Source organism: Besnoitia besnoiti, chromosome VI (assembly GCF_002563875.1).
Source record: "Besnoitia besnoiti strain Bb-Ger1 chromosome VI, whole genome shotgun sequence".
Taxonomy (NCBI): Eukaryota; Apicomplexa; class Conoidasida; order Eucoccidiorida; family Sarcocystidae; genus Besnoitia; species Besnoitia besnoiti.
In genome coordinates this window covers 806,662-826,866 of record NC_042361.1, presented here as the reverse complement: position 1 = coordinate 826,866, position 20,205 = coordinate 806,662, and the positions used below count along the sequence as shown (strand labels likewise).

Sequence of the window (20,205 nt, the reverse complement as noted above, 5' to 3'; positions counted from 1 at the left end):
TCTTTTTGAAAAGCTGAGAGGCCTTGTTTCGGCGTCGGCGAAGGGACGGACTCACAACGAACTCAGAACCAGAAAACCGTTACTCGCGTATGGAGAATACCTCATCCATGGAGAAGGCAACTGTGCGTCGCTTTGCGTGTCCATTTTTTGCCAATGCGCTCGTGCAGTTACTCCTTTAGCAACACACACACTCGCGCGTTCGTATCGTTTCACACGACACACAAATATGTCTATTTACAACGGCCACACAACGAATGATGCTACAGGTCATACTCGCTTCTGACTAGCAGTGTTCTCCCGCTGATACGAAAATAGGAACCCGTGTGTGAGAGTAAAAACACAATCTCGAGTGACTTTTATGCAGTCGAATAGTGCAATTCTACACACTTATTTGGACGCCTGTCTGCTGTGGAGATTTCGCGAGGGTGTTCCCGACTTCCAAGTAAACACGGAAGAGGCGCTCGCCGATAAAGCACCAGTGGCACGCAGGGAACCTTTTGAGATATCACAAGAGGATGTGATGAGGGAGGGTCGCTCAAGCGCTGTATCGCCTTTTCTTCCGGTATGGCGATTTCGCTTTATCTGCCCGCCTGCAACTGACGCATCAACTAATACGGCTGGTGGCCAACCTCCAAAGTCAAGGAGTCGTGCACGGCAATGTCCAAGCACAAAATTTTTTGGTGATGAGGGATGGGCGTCTGTTTCTCGCCGATTTCAGTTGCATGAAGGAGGCGAGCGGGAAGACTCGCGCGGCTAAAAGATGCCCATCCGCGACCATGGAGACTGATGTCACGAGCCTCGGGTCAGTTTTACTCGAGCTGTGGGATATATCGGTTATTAACGTCCTACCCACCGAAGGAGAACAGGAACCGCCGTTTCGGGGCGTTGCGCCGCCCTCGTACGTTGTACGCCTGATCCGCGGCTTCATCCACCATTCGCGCTCCAAACGGGTGAGTCCCATGCAGGCGCTGACCAGTCCCGAGATGGCCCAACTTGTAGAAGAAATACAGCAGTCACCGCTGCAGTACAGCAGTCAAGGAGACTCGGAGTTGGCAGAGGGCCCCCCCTCAGGTGATGGTGCGGGAGCTGCCGGACAGGCCGCGTCCGCGCAAGACGCCGCCGCCTCGGAACCTCTTGGCGACACGTCAGGAGACGACTCAGATGCTCCAACGACTGCCGCAGGTACCGCTGGTGATATTGGAGGTGCTAGCGATTCCCAGCCTTGAAAGCCGGACAGGGGGAATGTGGCTGCTACTGCAATTCAAATACGCGACGAAACACTGTCGGGCGTTAAGGCGCTACACCACACGCGGTGGATCTATTCAAACTGGTGACCTGGAGCCTCTCGCGCACAGTGTGCGCCCTCGGAATCTCTTTTATTCATTTACCAAAGCAGTCTCCGTCGCTGAGTACCTGACACCCGGCGAGATGCCCGTGACCAGTTCCGGCGATATGCACGATCGTGGTGTCTTCCACCCGATGACGGCGAGCTGCTTATTTAGCAAACGAGACTTCATCCACTGCGTTGTGCGTAAGCGATTGTTGGTTTCGCGTGCTTCTGACACATGTGCACGCGGTTGCATCGGTGGACGATAAACGCCACCAACAACTGCGGTGATGACAAAAACGGGTGTGCAAGACAGTGAGTCGGCACACCGTGTGCCGTGTTCTCCGAATCTCGAGTTAGTGGGCGCCGGCCAATCATGCCGGTCTACTCTATACAGAAATGGCTGCATATACAGAAAGGTCTGAACCGGTGAGGGGGCAGCCGACACCTCAAGGATTATCACCTCAGGGTGTAGACACGCACGCTAAATGCTCCTGCCACCTGCCATGTCGTAGTGCCTTGTCACGTGAAAGCCGGTTCTTCGTGGTTTCTAGTGGCGAGGCCAGATCCCGCGGGACGGCGGGACGGATGTGCAATATGCGCTGTCACTACCTGTCGCCTCGCGAGGCAGCGCAGACTCAGACGGTACCGCATGAGCAGCCCTGTTCACTATGCACATCGTAGACTACCAACCGACAAAGCCAAATTTCTGCATTGACGTCGTCGTGCCCGGTGCGGATGGGCTGTGCAACGCGCGGGCAGTGCCGTGGCCGCTCGCTAGCGCAACGCGTGGAAAGAATGCACTTTCAGTCTGGAACCAAACTCAAGAGCAGAGCCGTCAACAGCACAGGGCGAGAGGTCGGTTGTGCTAAAAACCCTCAGATTCAAGGCGAGTCTGGCCTGCAGGCGGCAGGCTAGGTCACACGCAACGTTCGCGAGAATGCCGTGCCTCTTTGGGAGGCGAGGCGACGTGTTGGTAAGTTCAGCGGTTCGCAACAGAAGCCGAGGAGTTACACGGTCGTGCCAAAATGGTGTCGCAACTCAGCCCGCTGTCCGACGCGGGATTCCTGACCCCACAAAAAATAGGTAGAAATTCGTTGGTCAGGCGCCGTCTGTTGGACCAGCGTCGAACATGGTGTCGTTGCGGCACAGGGACGCCTTCCAGATTTTTGGTGCGGCTACCCTGTCGCAGGACAGAGTCTGCGCTGCAGCCCACGCACGCGCTTCTCCGCGGGTCACCGCGCAACTGTCTGGTGGCCTTTGAATACCGGTCGATTTGCATAAACGACAAATACAAGGTCTGGATGCGCCACATTTGAACGCAGTGTGCCGGAGGCCGCGACACAGCAAGGTGTAGTGGGGGCCCTACAGCTGATCAACATCAGGCCGCAAATTGTCGGGAGCAAAAACAGCTAGCAGTTGTTGCGGCCAGTCAGCTCTGCGACGCCTAGACAGACGACACAACGCCTTCGCCCCCGGTGACGCCAATGCCCATTCACTTTGTGTAACACCGGCTGATCGAGTCTGTTGTAGCGGTACGCCTGATTGGATGCCTGACTGTAGTCTACTGTTAAAATGATGTTTCTTCACCGCCACACCAAAGTGGCATCAAGACTCGTGTGGCTAGCTGCGGTGGGCGCTGTCTTTGGGCTGCACCAAGGCATGAGCATGCAAGTTGACAGAAATGTCAACTTGCATCTCAGTCAACTACCGGGTTCCGAGCTGACCTCCAGAAGCCAACATGTGACTGCACGTTCGGCGACACCACTGGAGGACGACATTGAAGCCGGGACCTCATTAATTGAGTATTCGCGCATCGACGATGCCCTGGCCACTGAGCCGAGCCAGCGTCCTTCGCTTTTTGCGAGGATTCGCAGGCGGCTGGGTCTAGGCACTAGGAAGTCCAGAGCCACGCGTGCGGCTTCCGAGACACAGCCACGTGCACGAGCGTCCTACGCCGCTAGGCTGCTACAGCACCTGCGGCGGGCCAGGAGATTTGTTGGGCGCCATGCCTCTCGGATCATGTCCCGGGTGTTTGGGCGGTTCAGAAGACCCCGGTTACAGGGACGTGGCTCTGCCGCTGAGGACGGAGTCGGAGGACTGGGGCAAGACCTCGAATCCAACCCGGCGCTGTTTCGTGGCGTAGAACCAGGAGATGCCATTGCCGAACACCTTTTGACGAAGATATCGGACCTCATCCAGGACGACGAACGCGCCGTGCAGGCGTACAACAGTTTGGACAATTTGCTTGGAGAAACGTTGTGGCCACAGGATACTGTCGCGGAAGTGGTGTCGGTGTTGACGCGCGCGACACGGCGGCTCCGCCGGGGTCCAGTGTTTGGCGTAGGAGGCTTTGGTGTGGTGTTCGCGGCATCCGACGTGGACACGGGAGAGGCGTTCGCCGTTAAAGCACCTGTGGCACGCAGCCCACCTTTTGAGATATCACAAAAGGATGTGATGAGGGAGGGTCGCTCAAGTGAGATGTTCAGCACAATCAAGGACCCCAGGGAAGCTCAAGACCGTCTTCGATTCTTGGTCGCCAGCGATGTGATGGAGTTTCCTAACAGGAATACGTTCACTGTCGCTCTCCAGGGCTCGCGGGCCTTGCTTGGGAATGCATTCATGTTGATGCCCAGGGCAAACACGGACCTGAAGAAAGTCATCGATGCGCTGTGTCGCCTTTTCGGCCGTAATGGCGACTTCGCATATTCTGCCCGCTTGCAACTAACCCATCAACTAATACGGCTGGTGGCCAACCTCCAAAGTCAAGGAGTCGTGCACGGTGATGTGCGACAACAAAATATTCTTTTGATGAGGGACGGGCGTCTGTTTCTCGCCGATTTCGGGTGCATGAAGGAGGGGAGCGGAAAGACTCGCGCGGCTGAAGGATGCCCGCACGCGACCATGGAGACTGATGTTACGAGCCTCGGGTCAATTTTACTCCAACTGTGGTGTATCTCGGATGATTACGTCCTATCCTACGAAGAGGGCGGAGAGCCAAAAAGGACGCCTTGGGGCGTTGTGCCGCCCTCGCACGTTGTACGCCTGATCCGCGGCTTCATCCACCATTCGCGCTCCAAACGGGTGAGTCCCATGCAGGCGCTGACCAGTCCCGCGATGGCTCAACTTGTAGAAGAAATACAGCGTTCACTGCTGCAGTACAGCAGTCAAGGAGACTCGGAGTCGACAGGTGCCCCCCACCTCAGGTGATGGTGCGGGAGCTGCCGGACAGGCCGCATCCGCGGAAGACGCCGCCGCCTCGGCACCTCTTGGCGACACGTCAGGAGACGAAGCCGATGCTCCAACGACTGCCTCAGGTACCGCTGGTGATACTGAAGATGCTAGCGATTCCCAACCTTGAATACCGGTCAGGCGGAATGTGGCTGCTACAGCAGTTCATGTACCTGGCAAAACAGCATCGGTCGTTCAGGTGTGCTACAACTCACCTTGTGCTAACGATTTGATTCGGGGGGGGGCCGCATGCACACGGGTGCAACCACGAAGTGTCTTCTCTCCTTCAAGTCGAAACGTTCGCATTGCTGAGTCCCTGGCTCTACGTGAGATGCCCGTGACGAATGTCAACGACCTGCATGATGGTGGCGTGGGTTCCACCAGATACCAGAGTCGTTCAATCAAAAGGTGAAATACCTCGCAGTGCATTGCACGTAAACTTTTGTGCGTTAGGATTGCCCGTGAAACACATGCACGCAGTCTCAAACGAGGTCAACACGCGCCACCTTGAATCGTGTTGCCGAAAATACGGGTCTTTAAGGCAGCGTGCATGTGCATCGTGCTCGGTATTTTCCGCGCATGTAAAAGCGACCCTGCAGGTTGCGAAGGCCGACGTAAGCAGGACATGGACGCCGGTCTAGGGTTTACAGAAATGCTTGAGCCCTCTAAGGGAGCAAATGGCATTTCAACACTTGTGGACTGACGGCGTAGACGTGCACGCCAGGCGCTCCCGCCGCGTGCCACGACTCGCGCCGTTTACATTACAGCGGGTTCCCCGTGGTTCATAGTGATGAGGCCAGCGCCCGCGAGCAGGGGCACATGCAAGCTTCTCCGAGAGCGGAGCTGTCGGCAGTGCACCGCACAGCTGGCTTGTCTGAGGACCGTGCGTGTCTACGCGGCTCTCACCTTCAGGGTGTGGCATAATAAGTCACAGGCGTCGTAGGGTGATATGGAGTGAATCTGCCGGACGCTTGGCGATGTATTAATTGATTCGGCCTCTCGCATCAGGCGGCGTGGACCCACACGGTCGTAAGAGAATGGTATCGCAGCTCAAACCACCGCGCTACGCGGGCTCCCTCACCCCACAGGATTAAAGTAGGGATTCGCTGCTCAGGAGCCTCCTGTGGGGCGACTGTCGGACATGCACCGTTGACGCACAGAGATGCCGTCGGGAATTGCGATGCAGCTCCCTTGTCTCAGGACAAAGTATGCGTGGCGGCCGAGACACGTGCTTGCTTCTCCACATGTCGTCCTGCCTCTACCGGGTGCTAGTTTACTGCCCACAATCATGCAGAAGCGACAGGCACGAGGGTTCGATGCCCTGAAACGAAACAAAGTCTACCGCGAGCCGAGAGCAGCAACTCGTAGTGGCGGCCAAGTCCCCAAGGAATATGAGGGAGTTGGCCATCGAGAGTAAAAGCAGCTAACAATTGTTGCAACCCCCTTGCTCTGCGACGCCAAGGCAGCCGAAAACACAACGCCATCCCCGCAGTGACGCCGACCGCCCGCTCGTGTGGAATGCTCTCTGAGCCGGTGTGTTGTAGACATACTCCTGCTTGGAGGCCAACATGTGATCTACCGTTAAAATGATGCTTCTGCGCCACCTGCCAGACGCGGTCCGTTCACACGAGGAGAGGACGACACTGAAGCCGGGACCTCATTAATTGAGTATTCGCACTTCGACGGTGCCCTGGCCACTGAGCCAAGCCAACGTCCTTGGCTTTTTGCGAGGATTCGCAGGCGGCTGGGTCTAGGCACTAGGAAGTCCAGAGGCACGCATGCGGCTTCCGAGACACAGCCACGTGCACGAGCGTCCTACGCCGCTAGGCTGCTACAGCACCTGCGGCGAGCGTCAAGATTTCCTGGGTGCCATGTGCCCGCAATCGCGCCCTGGCTGCGTGCCCGGTAGAAGATCGCGATTACAGGAGGCAGGTTCTTCCTCGGATGAGAGTCTCGGAGACCCCGCGGACAGGACCTCGAGACCGACCCGCGCGGTGGTCTTAACCGCTGCAGCGTAGGGTGGTATTTGCAGTCCAAAAGCACTTGGGGGCCTCTATGTCATGATGGGAATCGTTTTGGAAAGGCTCTTTTCAGCCGACACTTAATCGTTCTCGCTTACCTCCCTTGAGGGCCTTTCAGAGCCAGAGTAGCGATGCTCCATGCTCCCACAGAATGCGAGGATGCACGAAGGCTGCGGTTGTTCAGACTATGCTCAACCTGCCTCAATGGCACCTCCACGTCACGTTAGGCACAGAGGGGGCCGAGGCAAGAGCGAGCGCGGAGGTGTCACGGGCGTGAAGACTGTGAAGCAGCACTGAGGAAACGAACGCCGCCTGAGAAGCTTACTGAGCCAGTCGTGGCGATGTCTCGGACAAACGAGCCAAGGTGGGCTCCTCTAGCATAAATAAAGGGAAAGGAGCAGGATAGGTGTGGCATCGTGCAGCCCGAACACAGCTGTTGCATGCGCCCCTTATACCCTGTCTTCGCACGCAACAGAAAAGCTGGTGTGAGTGCAATGAAGAGAGAGGCTGCTACGCTTTGGTATCTTGTGTACAAGCCCGTCGCGTCCATACAAGTCGCAAGATGGCAGGTTTCCTGATTCGATTCGAGAAATTTCAGTTGCATCCCAGGTTCCCTTTTCCGCAAACGCAGGCTGACTAGAGCTTTTCGTGGTTTGAGCCAACTCGTTTTAGCTGTGCGGCAGGCTTGCATGCTGATCAGTTCTATACACATCCACGCTGAATCTTGATTTATATAGGAAAGCAATCATATCACGCTCGAGCTGGGTTCCCGTATAGAGCCTAGACGTACAATACATCTAGTCCGGAACGTGGGCGTACTGAGGTCTTCGTCGTGGCCTGCTGCGCGTGAGTACGCAACCGTCTAGTCTCCCAGGAATCGTGTGCGACCGTGGACACGCGTTTCTGTCCTCAGCAATAACGCCACAGTCTCAGCCCCGCGCGCATTTTCGTTCTACATGCCCGAAACACAATCGAAGATTCACTCAAAGATATGGCTACGGACACATATTCAAAGGACTGTCTCTTCTGTTGGAGGCCGGCTCTCGTGTTTACTGTCAGTACACTGCATCGGTTGCATACACCTTAATGAAATTGATTTCATGCACAGGCAGCAAAGCGCAACTTGCTTCTCCTCGCAACTTCTATCGGACTGTCTACACAGCAGAAGCGTCTGTACGCGCCTAGGACTTTCCTAGGAAAGCGAGAAGCGGTGAAAACGAGGCTTCTCTGAAGACGCAGGTCCGCCGTCCGCGGTTCGGAACTCACATCGGCGACAGGGCACGAGCGGAGAGAGTGTAATACTGCTTGGTTTTCGCGCGAACCGGTTATGAGGCACTCGGTGCTTTTTGTTTTCTCGAAGTTGGCGGCTGTAGCGAGGGCATTGTGTGAGCTGTGACTGCGCTACATGTCCTCCTCTGCCTCGACCGTGCCGCTGAGATTCTGTATTCTCTTGCCCCGCTGCGTACTCAGTTTTGTTTTCCGGCCGTTTTTTTCCGTAGCTTCCCCTTCCTCGCGTGGCGTTCGCGCCTTCTTCCTCTCGTGTCTCAGGGTGGTACCTTCTGGACCCTTCTCCCTGTCATCGTGATGCACTTCTTCCATTCCCGACTTCCTCCCCCCCTCCAGCCGTGGTGGTTCCTGCCTGTCGAGCAGTCTCTCCTCTGTCCGGCTCTCGCTGCATCTCGACCCGGTCTCAGGCGTCTTCAGCATAGCCTTAGCTTCTTTCGTTCTGCCTGCGGATTCCTTCTGCGTTTGCTTCGCGCGGCTCCCCGGTGGCCGTGGCTCTAGGGTTCACTTTCCTTCTTCCTCTCCTTTCTGTTTTTTTTCTTCGTGTTCCAAAATGGCTCGGAACGCCGAGCGCGCGAACGCGGTTTTGAACAAGTGGCTTGCCGTCAAGGACGCGGTCGTGAAGGGCGTCGCGACCCGGCAGCGTAGACCCCGAGATGTGAACTCCTGCGGTGACATCAAACAGGCGGAAAAGTGGTACACCGAAAAAGGCGGGGAAAGAGAAACGAGCGGCACTTTCTTTCGCCGAAACAACTTGCGCATAGAGGATCTATCGCCACGTTTCTGTGTTCGACTGTGTTCCTTTAATATATATACATTCATAAACATAGACACGTACATCTACAGACATATATATATATATATATACATAGACATGTATATATATGTTGTGTACCTACGTTCTCCGGTATAGGTATGCCAAGTCTGCCTGAGAATTTTCTCATGTATTCGTGCACAGTTATGCCTTCCTCCGTGCAAAGTGGTGCTGAATACAACATACAGAAGCCGTGTTTTGTGCGGCTCCACCGCCCCTAATCCATGGAAACAGAGACCTCTGCACGCAGCGTTTTTCGCGCCAGCCAGAGCCAGAGACGCGACCGCAGCTTAGGACCTGCCTGAGGCATAACTTCAAATACATGTGTCTATAGCCAGTTAAATATATCTATGGATGGCGATGGAAATACGACTTTATAGGTGTGTGTTGGGGTCACCATGTGCTCGTGGGCGGTCTTTGCGGGCCATGCGTATGGCGTGTGGCTTCCAGCTAGCCTGTCCTCCGCGCGTGGATTTCTTTCCGCTTTGTAGGCGAAGCGAAGTGATGCGAGAGATCGGGAAGATGATTGCTCAGGTCCAGGACGCGAGCTTGGGCGAACACCGCATCCGCTATCTGAACGACGACATCAACAAGATGATTCGCGTGAAGAAAGCCTGGGAGTTCCGCACCAAAGACGTAAGCGTAGTTGACTTTGCCGGGGTGATCTGGTGGGCTCTGTCGCTGCATCTTTTTTCATTGTTAAAAAGCGCTCAAAGTGAGCATTGCGAGGACAGATAGTAAGCGTATCAACCTGCGCGCCGTCTGTTTCGCGGCGCTTCCATTTTTTTTGCATTCTGTGGTATGGGCAAGGTGTCGTGCGGCGTGCCCTCAGCTCGGTGGCCCGGACTACTCGACGTCTTCCACGACCCTCGAGGCGACGAGCAAGATGAGTGCCGCCGGAGCTGACGGCTACATGTACTTTGGCGCGGCCAAAGAGCTCAAGGTAAGCAAGCAGAGTAAAGGCGTCTCTCTGCTCGCCCACGCGCTGCCTCTGCCTCACGTGCCTCCTATGTATAGATAAAATATACGGATATATGGATAGATGCAGATATACCTATTCAGATAGAATGGTATGTATATATAGAGAGACGCAGAGGTGTGTAAAGATGAGAGTACGGCAGTCGACTCGTGCGTGAAGATTGGTATATCGAAGGTGTCCCTCTTGTGGTAACACGTCTTCAGGAGCAAACACACGCGTGTGTTCTTGTGGCCTCTCTCTTCGCGAGCTTGCACCGGCCTGCGAAGACGCATCGTGCGTTTCCCCTTAGCCGTGCCCGTCCGAAGCGTGGCAGAAGTCAGGGGGGGGGGGGTGAGAAGGGGCGGGGGCGGTGAACCGGGGCGATGTGCGCGAATACGCGCTTGGCTTTGAGGAGGCGCGTCCTGCTCGTGGGGCTGTCGAGGCATGCACAGACGCAGGCGTTTGAACTTTGCATGTGGGCAGCTCTTGAGTGACGGAGGAACGTTCCACTCTCTTTTCCTGTGGACTTCCACGCAGCCGCTGCCAGCCACGTTGGAGTCACACATGTTTGTATATATATATATGTTTTTTATGTGCATGTGCGTGCGCCTGTGCGTCTCGTCCAGGGCGTGCGAGAGCTGCTTGAGCGCGAAGCCTCCGAGCAGCAGAAGCCGCGGAAGACGCGGGCGATGCTGTTCAAAAACATCACTCCGGATTACTACGGATGGCGCGACGAGGTACGGAGAACTCGAGAGTCCTGATCCCGCGCGTTGTCTTGACAACCGGCTCGCGAAAGGAGCGGAGCCCACCACGTCGGCGCAGGATGCAGTGCGCAGAATTGCAGGAAATTCGGTGAAAGGAAGAAGGGACGCGTCGGAAGAAAACCGCGTCGTCGCGGCTTGAAGTGTTTCGAAGGCCGCGCAGCGAGTTTCCGTGCCCGCCAGAAAAGACAGAAAAGGACGCAAAAGCGGCGCGTGTTGAGCTCTTCAAAAGCGTAGTCCGTTTAGTCTGCCGCCTGGCGGGCAGTGTGCAGGACGGTCGATGGCGTGTCGCGAGCGCACAGTTGTAGGATGAGGCTCCGGAACGTGGGTTTAGGAGAGGACTGCTCGCCCCGGTACTGTGACGCGCTCTCCCGCGGCGCCTGCGGCGTGCGCCTCGCGAACTCTGCAGGTCGGGAGAGAGGCATTTTTGAGGAGGGGCGAATGCGAAGAATAACAGAAGAAGATAGCGTGTTCAACTGTTTTCTCGCGCGTGCGTTTGCCTTTCCAGGAAGACGGGGAAATGTTGTTGGCTGAGAAGATCCGCGAAGAGGAGCTGAGACAAGAAGTCCAGGGGCCACACCGCAAGCGCGTGCGAGCTGCACGCCTCGCGGGAGATTCAAACGCGGAGGGCAAGGAAGAGAAGAAGAAACACAAGCGAGGAGAGCACGGCTCACCGACAGCAGTCAGCGTAAGTCGACCAACATATATATATATATATACGTACTCACACGCCGGTAGACTTGTGGATGGTCCTCTAGGGGTGCTGCCTGGCTTTACAGCGCGTGCGTGACCCCGCATCCACGCGTGCGGCGTGTGGGGGCCGGACCGTCTGCTGCCATATATTTGTATATATATAACATTACTGTAAAATATTGACTGATGCGGAGCTGTGTATTCGTATGCGTGCATTATGGCTGCGGAGAAAACCGTAAGGATCACATCGCGAAGCGGTGAACGCGTATATACATCTAAGGGTCTATTGACTTTTACCATCGTGAGGGGGAACTCTCGCCTCTGGCTGCCTCCCCGTGCTTCATTCGCCTTCGTTGTAGGCGACCGAGCAGCCGCTGCCAGACGTGTTGTCTTTACATATATCTAAACATATATATATATATGCATGTGCGTCTGCATGTTTGCGCCTATGCGGCGTATCGGAGCACGCCGAGCATCACCTGGTGTTGTTTAACGCTTGAAACTCTGACTACGCGCCTGGACTGTGCGTCTTTGGCTCAGGCGCCGAAGTTCCGGTCCTACGTCCCCGTGCCCACGGCGGACGCCATCGCACGGCTCCTTCTCGAGCGGAAGAAACATTTACTTTTCGAAAAATATGGCTCCCGTCAACAGCGACAAAACGAAGAAGTGAGCAGAGAAGTCCCTAGGACCAAGGCATATCTGCAGGCAAACGTGGTCCATAGGGTGTATATAAAGTATATAAACAAATACATATATATATATATATATTGTATATATCTGTCCACATATATATATATATATATATATATATATGCAGGTATATGCGCAGAATGATTTGGGTGTGTGGACTCGGGACTGCCTTACAAAGGGACAGAATACCGTGATCAGGTATGTGTCGCTAAATAATTTCTGTATATGTATGTGTGTGTTTTACGGTATTCTGTATGCGTCTGAATTCACCTGTTTTCAAATTCTGTTGTGCAGGAGTCGCGGACGCTCGCGTCGCAGTCTTCTTAAGCAGCCAGAGCTCGGCTCCAATACCTATCATCAGGGGTGGAGAGAAGGCAAGGGATTTAGGAGGACCGAACAGCGGAAGAAGATTTCATCTCAAGGGTGGTGTCGTCCTTGGGGGCAGCTGATTTGATGGTTGCAGTCCCCGCCCTTCGAGGGTGTTCCTGTTGTGGACTTTTCTCCTCTCAGTTGGCTGACGCATCCGCTTCTCTGTGCCTCGCTCGTCCGCAGTGTCCATCGCAGGCCTCTGTCTCGCATCGGTTCGATTTCGCGGCAGCCCTCATCGTCTCCGAGCTGCATTGGAAACGCAGACGCGTCTGTTGGCTCATTTCTCCCTGTTGTGTTGTCTGCTGCGTCTTCTTCTTCTGAGTCTCCTCGTCTCCTCCGCTCCGCGTTTGGTTTTCTGTCTGTGTCTCTTCTCTGCATTGTTTTTCTCTGTTTCTTCGTCTGCGCTGCGGCTCTGTAAAGAACCTCGTCCACATGGCCTTCCGTCTGTCGAGTGCCTCATTGGGAGCCCGTGTGCGGGCCTGAACACTGAAATTTTACAGTCGAGTGACGCAAGAGAGCCGCTCGCGTTTCAGCATAGGCGAATCCTCTCTTTCGCGGCCTACTCTCTAAACGGCGGCAGATGGTGCTAAAACAGGGAAGAGAAGAGGCGGGAGACAAACCAGAAAACGTGTTTGCTTCAAGCTTGCGCGCACACGAAACCTCTCCTCGTTTCCATCTCGTAGTCTGTGCTGGAGGTTCATATCTCAAGAAGCCTGTCCGTGCCGAGACTTTCATGTAAAAGAAGAGTCTTCAGAAAGCATTTGGGCAACTCGCAGCAGTCATCCCGGAAGGGGCACCCCAGACCACTTCGCGTAGCAACGGCGGGGCGACGCGTTCAATTATTGCCTCTTTTGTAGAGAGAGAAGTCCACTTCGCGGCTCGTCACTCTACCTGCTCTGCGTTGCTTAGTTTTGGCATCTGCTGACGTAACGATTCCTGCCATGTTCCTGAAAAACAGCGTCTGGCAATCTCCGGAGGTGCCGCAGGGGACCATTCAACCGGGGCATATCCATGGATTGCTTTCTCCCTATTTAATGCGGGATTAACGGTAGAGAAGCCGTCTTCATTATGCGGTGCCTCCTTTGTATATGGATGGATATGGTTTGGTGTACAGGGAAATGCACAGGCAAGGCGGCCGGGTAGCAAAAGGATATGCTGTTTGCTGTACCGTTCATCTCACATAAGGATCTCGCAATAAAACTCTGCGTACGAGCGCTTGAGGCGCCGTCTTCGGGCATCCGGATTTAGCCTAACCGGAGGTTCTCCCTTCCGAATTCACAACTCGATTCGCAAGATAGTCAGTGGGGAAAGTCGCCGAAGGCACCTGATCACGTGGCAAACCAGAGCATTGTCTCCGCCCGTACGCTTGGGAAGCATAGCGTTAACTGGAGGTCGGAACAGCATTCAGCTGGAGCGTGGAAGAAGTCCAAGAGGTGCTCTCCTTGGCGCTGCCTTCGCTTTCCAATCTTGACGTCTCCCCGTGAGCAACTCGCCTCAGTTACTTTCTGAGGTAGGCGAGCAAGGTTCGAATTCGCTCCCACCAATTTGTGGCGGGGGGGCGTGGCACAGTGAATCGTGTTTTGAGTGAGCGCCATGTGCCACTGTCCAATTTTTGTCAGTGGTTAGCTGCGGGCACACACTGCTATGTGGCGCCTGTCTTCTGGTACGGGCGGTCACTTAGCGTGGATTGGCCTTATGGCCCTTTGTCCCACTTCGCCATTTCTCCGTCCTGTGGTGCGTTCTTCAGCTTTCTTGACGCAATCTGCCGATGCCGTCACGCAGGACTGTGACCCCAGCATAACTTCAGCTCGGCAGTCTCTTGCATTCTCTGTTTTCCGTAAGTGTATTACCTAGTCCGCTGCGTCTCTGGTCGCCCCGTTGCTGTCAGAAGTGTTGAGAACCACTTAGCTCTAGTGAGCAGTAAAAATGTATGAGGTCTTTTTCAGGTCGTACATTCGTCTCCGTCGAGGCTTCCGCACGACAAGACAGGCATGCGCATTCGGGCCGCCTACAGCTACCTTCCCGTGGTCTTTGTTTCAGTCGCGTTTACGGTTTATGGTGCTGTAGCATCTCTAGTGTTCACGGTACTCATGCTGGTGACTCTGAAGGCACATATCTAGTTTTGTGTACCTCTATCTTTTACAGATGAAAACCGAGCAGCTGAAAGCGGCTAGGGAGGAGCACCAGGCCGAGATAGTACGCGTCAAAGAAAGGGTAAGTGTGATGATCCTTCTTGATTGCGATGGTGTTGTCCTTTTGTGGTGCATGCATCGTGTCTTCGTGTGTCTTTGTCACAATCTTAGGTTTTGTGGTGCATCCTCTGTGCACGCGTTCTCCCTCGGTGCCAGCCAGTAGCATCATGCGATGTTTTTGTGGTGGCTTCTCTTATTATTATCATTCCCTTATGGGCCTTGCATTGAGGATATCACATATCTTGCTGATTTCCTCTCTCTGTATGGCCACAATCTGTCGAGGCGGGGTGCACCCTCTTAGAGTCTTTGCAGATGTGCTCGCGAGACAATCATTTTCGTCGCATTCCGCAGTTTGGGCGCCCAAAGCATATCGCGTATAATTCTGGAGGGTGTATCAGCGGACCTTCCAATTTGTGTTTTTCGTTTTGTCTCAGCTCCGCTCGACATCTGCCACATTTCGGCAGCGTTTCATCGAGACGCTCGCCTGGCGTCTCAACTACGATAACTTGCTCAGTCTCCGTGTAACCTTCATCGATTGCTGCGGCCTTTGCAAATCGAGGCAATCGGGGAATGGTTTGCTGTCCCTCTATGCTCCCGGTAGACTGACCAAGTAATACACCACTGGACAAGCCTTTCTGACGTTTCAGGTTCTATTCCTGATGATGCTTGCAGTCGCTAACGCGGTTGACGGTGGTCCCTGCGCAGTGCTGTTGTACCTCGGGGTTCTGTGTGTGTTGTCGGTTGTGGTTGTCGGGTACGCAACGAGTGATTTGCTTCGTTTCCTCTCGGCGTCTCTCAGTCGACTGTCTGTCGCCTGGCGTGGGGCGTGTGTTGTTGCCAATTGCTTTCGTTCTGCGTGTACGGTTCTGCATATCTCTGCGCAGGAATCCAGTGTTCACGGCTGCATGCTTCCACTTGATGCGCCAGCAGAGCTCCAAGCTCGCTTGGCCAGTGGCCGAAGCTCTCTCAACACACGAGGTATGTGCAGCCCCTCGTAGGTACGTGTCATGCAGTAAGCGACAGGGCAAATCGCCCAGATCGTGCAGTCTACGTGAACTCGGGGAGGCACGCTGCTCGGAGCATGTTCGCGCGGATCCTTCTCCCCTGGAATCAGAGGCGACTGCTGTGTATCGAGGGGGACAGTAGTTGAGAACGACAGGGATCACACAGATGGGTAGCGAGGTACAGTTAACGCAGTAACTGGTGTGACGAGAACGTCCAACAATGCCATGTGTAGGGACGTGCGATGCAACAGAGGGTTGTGACGTGTCCTCGGTAAGTTGGATGATGAATGATGCTTGCAATTGCTACCGCTCTTGCGTGCTTCAGGTTCTTTTCACAGCCTGGCATGTTGCTCAGCGCGTGCTGCACGCGGATGGGGCGTGCTATTCAAAAGCTTAATCGTCGCAGCCGTCCCCGGCGTCGCAACGGGCAGGAAATAAGCTTTGTGTGTCATCTTCGCGGTCTGGGGTTTCGGTCTCTCCCTGTTTGCTGTTGGAACTCTGGCGTTTCCACACGGTGAAAGTCAAGCCATCAAGCGACCGGTGGAGACGAACCTGCCTCTATCGGCAGGTGGGACCGAGCTGGTGAAGATGCTGGAGGTGCCTCAGAAACGGCTCTCTCAAGATGGCGCTCGGATCCGAGTTCCGCCAAGTTTCTTGAGGAGAGAGGACGTGGCGTGTCTAGAGGAACCAGCCCAGCGACGGTTTGTGATCGTTTGTATTCGCAAGGGTCCAGCATGCCTGAAGAGATGGCCGGTATCGGTCAAAACCTGTGTGGCACGAAGGGCACGTGCTCAGACGATAAAATGAAGGATGAGTGCCAAGGGCGAATGGAGGGATGTCGTTGCGGCGGCCCAGGGAAGGCGATGGCTGTAACCGGAGATTCTGGACCCGGGCATCCACCGTCACGGACAGAGAAAGCCGTCTGCGTGCAGAAGCCAGTCGCCGGACGTAATGCGGGTCCGGTCACTTTGACGTGCGTCCAAGTGTGTCAAGCAGTTGGGGAAGGTCAAGGAGCTGCCGACCTCGATCGCAGCGACAGACGTGATCCCGACGGTGAGGAGCAAACGCCGCATGAGAGTGCTGAGGCATTGTTCAGTGAAAGGAAAAGGAAACTTGCTTATGGAAAAGTTGTGCAGATTGAAGGAGTTCAGGGATGCACGTGCTGCTCGATTGATCTTATTGCGCGCTAGGCTGTAGACGGTTTGGTTTCCTTATTAGACCAAAAGAGACTGAAAGTGTTAGCGGATGAGGGATTGATCGACGCGTGGGGTATGCCGGAAGGAGGTGAATATGCAGCGGACTTTGGAGGAGACGAACGCAGGGTAGATGCTGTCGCGCGCAGCAGGGGCTACCATATGAAGTTAGTCAGGCAAGTGGCAGACACTGTAACACAGTTGAGGGAAAGCGGAAACTTTGCCTTGTAGCCGTACTCTTCGCACGGATACTTTTTGTAGGCAGCAGAGTAAATGAGCTCCTGGACTCTTTATTATATCCAGTCTCGGTGACACGGGGAAAGGGGGGGCGGAGGGACAGAAACGGGTACTGGAGGAAGTTACCCCCAACGTTACCCTGGCGGAGCGCTGCGGAACGGGCAAAGCTCGAGCGCGTCTTGTAGCTCTCAAGAGCACTAAGGAATACACATGTACACCGAGGGCGTGGCAATGCAGCGGTGCCGTGTGAGCTTGCTCTGTGCTACATTTGAGCGTCTGCTGCGTTTCGTTCTCATGTGTTCAAGGGAGCACCGCTGAACGCCGGCTAAGACACCGTGAGGATTCTCAATGTGAAATATGTTCAGAGGGTTTTCTGTCGCCTGACGGTTTGGGGGGCCGCCTTTCTGGTGGAGCTCGTTTCCTTTGCGTAGGCACACTATTTGCGCTTTTCCCGCTCCTTCTCTTCTGTCAGTCTTTCTTCGTCATGCCCTTGTGGTCAGCATTTTGAGGGTGGCGCGTAGGTCTTGTATCCTGTCCAGTGTTCAGTTGTTCTCTTATGCACCGATGCAGTCTTATCACACTCGTACATTATTCTAAGGACAGGGTGTGGCGGCTGCACGCAGATAGCCACTTATGCACGAAGAGAGCAAATATATTGTGTTGTCAGTGTGTTAGTGAATTTTAAAAACGGCAGACACAGTCCCTCTCCGGGTAGTGGCAATTCTGCGTACCTTGGGAGGCGTTGTCAATTTCCTGGTCGCGAAGGTCCTAAGTGAGGGAATATTGTGGGCTCCACGGTCTGCATTTCCTCTTTCCGTGTGCGTAGTTGTTTGGAATCCACACTGTTGAAAACGACTTTTCACATTTATTCGGAAAATCGCGTTGCGACATATGCCCACACCTCTGTCTCACGCATCCCTTTTTGGGTACTCAGTGCTACGACTTACGCAAGACACGAGAGTGGGGTGTGGCGGATGGCTCTAAAGACGTGCCGAACCGACCGAGATACATTTCACCGGTGCACGAGCGGCATTGCCTCACATAACCTGTTAGTTCATAGCGTGACTTTAGATCCTTCACGAGTAAACTATACCTCTTCGGATAGAACCACGACAGACAGCCGTCGGGTGGCGTATCGACTTGAAAAATCACGGTAGACGTGGGATGGCCATGTTTCTGGCGCGTACACTTTTGTGCTCGGTCAGGCCATAGGGAAGTGTACTAGAGGCGCGTGGCTTCTACGGGGCCTCTGTTTTGCGTCGCATCGTATCATCAGGGCACCGGAATGCAAGGCTGCGCGTGACAGCGACGATTCCTCGCCTAATGGGCTACCTGATATGATCCCTATGCCTCAGCGTCAATGAAGATGCACGTGGCTCTTCGGCGGTTAGTAGGAGTCCGACGCTGTTGCGATTGCGAATCTAGGGGAGAAGTTGTTTTGAGGCAAGCATGCTGTCCGACATGTCGTGAAAGGCAACTAGCGGCGGTTTCCCGTGAAGAAAACAAACAGTAGCTAACACACGCTGATCCGTTTCTAGTTTCAGCGTGTTGCACGTTGGTTTGGGATGGCCTACAGATTCCGAAACCTTTCCCGTGCACATCCAAAATGAAGGCCTCCGCCGATGCAACATCACTGGTAAAACTGCTTGCACGGACAGGTGGCCTGGTCTTGTATCTATGCCGACGGTGCGCAAGAGACCCTGAGAAACTAGCCACAAAAGACAGTCATCTCATCTTACAAATAATGTCACGGTCGAGCTTGCTCGAGAGGCCTGCGTGCCCTGCTCGTGTCTTACCAGTCACGGCTGAGCCAGGTGCGAGGACCGTCGGGTTCTCCAGAGAAGCAGACTCTGTATGAACATTCCTTGAAGTCGTTTTGTTTTCGAAGGGAAAAACTGTGGCCTTTAACACCTATGTGCGTGTGACATCACGACGTGGGTCTTCAGCGTGTTCTCTCTGTCAGCCGCACTCCCAGGACACTCGATGACCACTAGGTCAAAGGAAAATCCCCCACGATGGCGGTGTTAGCTTTACATCTCGGCTTTGGTTCGGCGGTTGTCCTCTTTCTTGTCTGTGTTTCATTGTCCCTGGTGTGGGAGGGACCGAACAGAGCCGAAGCTCTACGGCCTTCCCTGGCCAGCGGCCTCCATTTATGGGAGTCGGAAGCAGATGCGAATGAATACCCAGGTTCTCGAAACTTTTCCGGTGATGGCAGCCTCAATGATGTCGCCACACTTGAAGATGGAGACGATGAAGATGACGATGTCAACGATATGCCCTCGTTCGTCCAGAAAAAAAACAGTGAGGGACATGTAGAGCCTCTACACAGTTCGTCTTTGTCTAGCACAGCTGTGCCTTGGGGGGAGTTGGCGGTCCCGTTGTAACCACCGGTACTCCGAAACCTGCGCCCTGTCCTCTTCTTGCGATATGTGTTCAGAGGATGACGCAAAGGACTACGATAATGTCGTTCGCGCGGCTGCCAGTATGTCGAGTGTGGGCATCACTCGTAGCCTGAGAATTTTGGTCAGGAACAGGAGATACCCAACCCTCATTATCCTTCTTTGTCGACCCCGATGCCGATGCTTGCAGGAATAGCAAAGCTAGACCCTGAGGAAACTCTGGGGCGATGGCGCGCGGAACAAGGTCAGGCCGCCGTGCCATGATTCTCTCGTTTGAATGTGCCCGGCGACCGCAAGGTCGTAGCGCCGTCCAGTATTTTCTCCGTGGAATGTTATTGATTGTTAATCTCAGAGCGAGGGACAGAGGCTACAGATTTTATGGACAAAATTCTCGGAACTAAAAGTAGGTCTGCTCTTTATATTCCCTCTATAGTTCCCTTTCTGGCGCCACTTTGTTCTGCTGACGCTCCTGATGTTGACATCGTGCCCCGATATCCTGTTACGTGGCTTCACAGATGTAAAAGTCACCGACGAAGAACGACAGAGGATCAAGCCTTTTGCCCGTAGGTGACCCACTGGTTAGGTCGCGCATCCTTGCAGCGCCGGTGTGGTTCTGTCCGCTTGTTGGCAACTGCCTGATAGCACCGCGCTAGCCTGTGCGCTGACTTCCCTCATGCAGAGCAGCAGCATCTGGACGCCGACCAAACGATCGCCCTATGGAAGAAATTTAAAAGTACGCTAACCACGAGGCTCATGATGCCACCCCCGGTCCGGTATCTGTCAGGTGCCCTGATCATATCATGTTTTCGTGCTGTTTCTCTCTTGCTGCAGAAGAGCATCATTCTATCGAGAGCTTCATTGGCCACGTCAAGCAGCGTAGGTCTCTACCCGGGGGCAGGGTATCATCGCCTATTCCGCGCGCTTCTCCGCTGCCGTTGCGTTCACCCCTTATTGAGGTGTGCTCTGTGAGATCCTAGCAATATCTACACCGATCTACGTATCTGTGTGTGCATGCCTGCCGCTCGTTTGAAA

The 20,205-nt window shown here is 54.5% G+C and overlaps 5 protein-coding genes across 5 annotated transcripts; all 5 read left to right on the top strand.

The window, feature by feature from the left end:
• Positions 1-683: 683 nt before the first annotated feature.
• Positions 684-1,226, top strand: BESB_065450 (uncharacterized protein; the record flags this gene model as incomplete). Its single annotated transcript, XM_029364939.1, has 1 exon — positions 684-1,226. One exon carries the CDS (start codon positions 684-686, stop codon positions 1,224-1,226), a length of 543 nt encoding a protein of 180 aa, XP_029218522.1.
• Positions 1,227-2,902: 1,676 nt separating this feature from the next.
• Positions 2,903-4,537, top strand: BESB_065440 (uncharacterized protein; the record flags this gene model as incomplete). The annotated part of the gene is made up of 1 exon (XM_029364938.1): positions 2,903-4,537. One exon carries the CDS (start codon positions 2,903-2,905, stop codon positions 4,535-4,537), a length of 1,635 nt encoding a protein of 544 aa, XP_029218521.1.
• Positions 4,538-8,416: 3,879 nt separating this feature from the next.
• Positions 8,417-12,106, top strand: BESB_065430 (RAB43, member RAS oncogene family protein; the record flags this gene model as incomplete). The annotated part of the gene is made up of 7 exons (XM_029364937.1): positions 8,417-8,559; positions 9,169-9,313; positions 9,510-9,620; positions 10,262-10,372; positions 10,905-11,084; positions 11,630-11,803; positions 12,074-12,106. The coding sequence occupies 7 exons, from the start codon at positions 8,417-8,419 to the stop codon at positions 12,104-12,106; spliced, it is 897 nt and encodes a 298-aa protein (XP_029218520.1).
• A 1,686-nt stretch (positions 12,107-13,792) lies between these two features.
• Positions 13,793-16,534, top strand: BESB_065420 (uncharacterized protein; the record flags this gene model as incomplete). Its single annotated transcript, XM_029364936.1, has 7 exons — positions 13,793-13,811; positions 13,896-13,985; positions 14,189-14,244; positions 14,294-14,362; positions 14,775-14,899; positions 15,225-15,338; positions 15,913-16,534. 7 exons carry the CDS (start codon positions 13,793-13,795, stop codon positions 16,532-16,534), a joined length of 1,095 nt encoding a protein of 364 aa, XP_029218519.1.
• A 2,255-nt stretch (positions 16,535-18,789) lies between these two features.
• On the top strand, positions 18,790-20,150 carry BESB_065410 (uncharacterized protein; the record flags this gene model as incomplete). The annotated part of the gene is made up of 7 exons (XM_029364935.1): positions 18,790-19,075; positions 19,212-19,256; positions 19,364-19,417; positions 19,526-19,576; positions 19,689-19,736; positions 19,853-19,906; positions 20,005-20,150. The coding sequence occupies 7 exons, from the start codon at positions 18,790-18,792 to the stop codon at positions 20,148-20,150; spliced, it is 684 nt and encodes a 227-aa protein (XP_029218518.1).
• Positions 20,151-20,205: the final 55 nt, after the last annotated feature.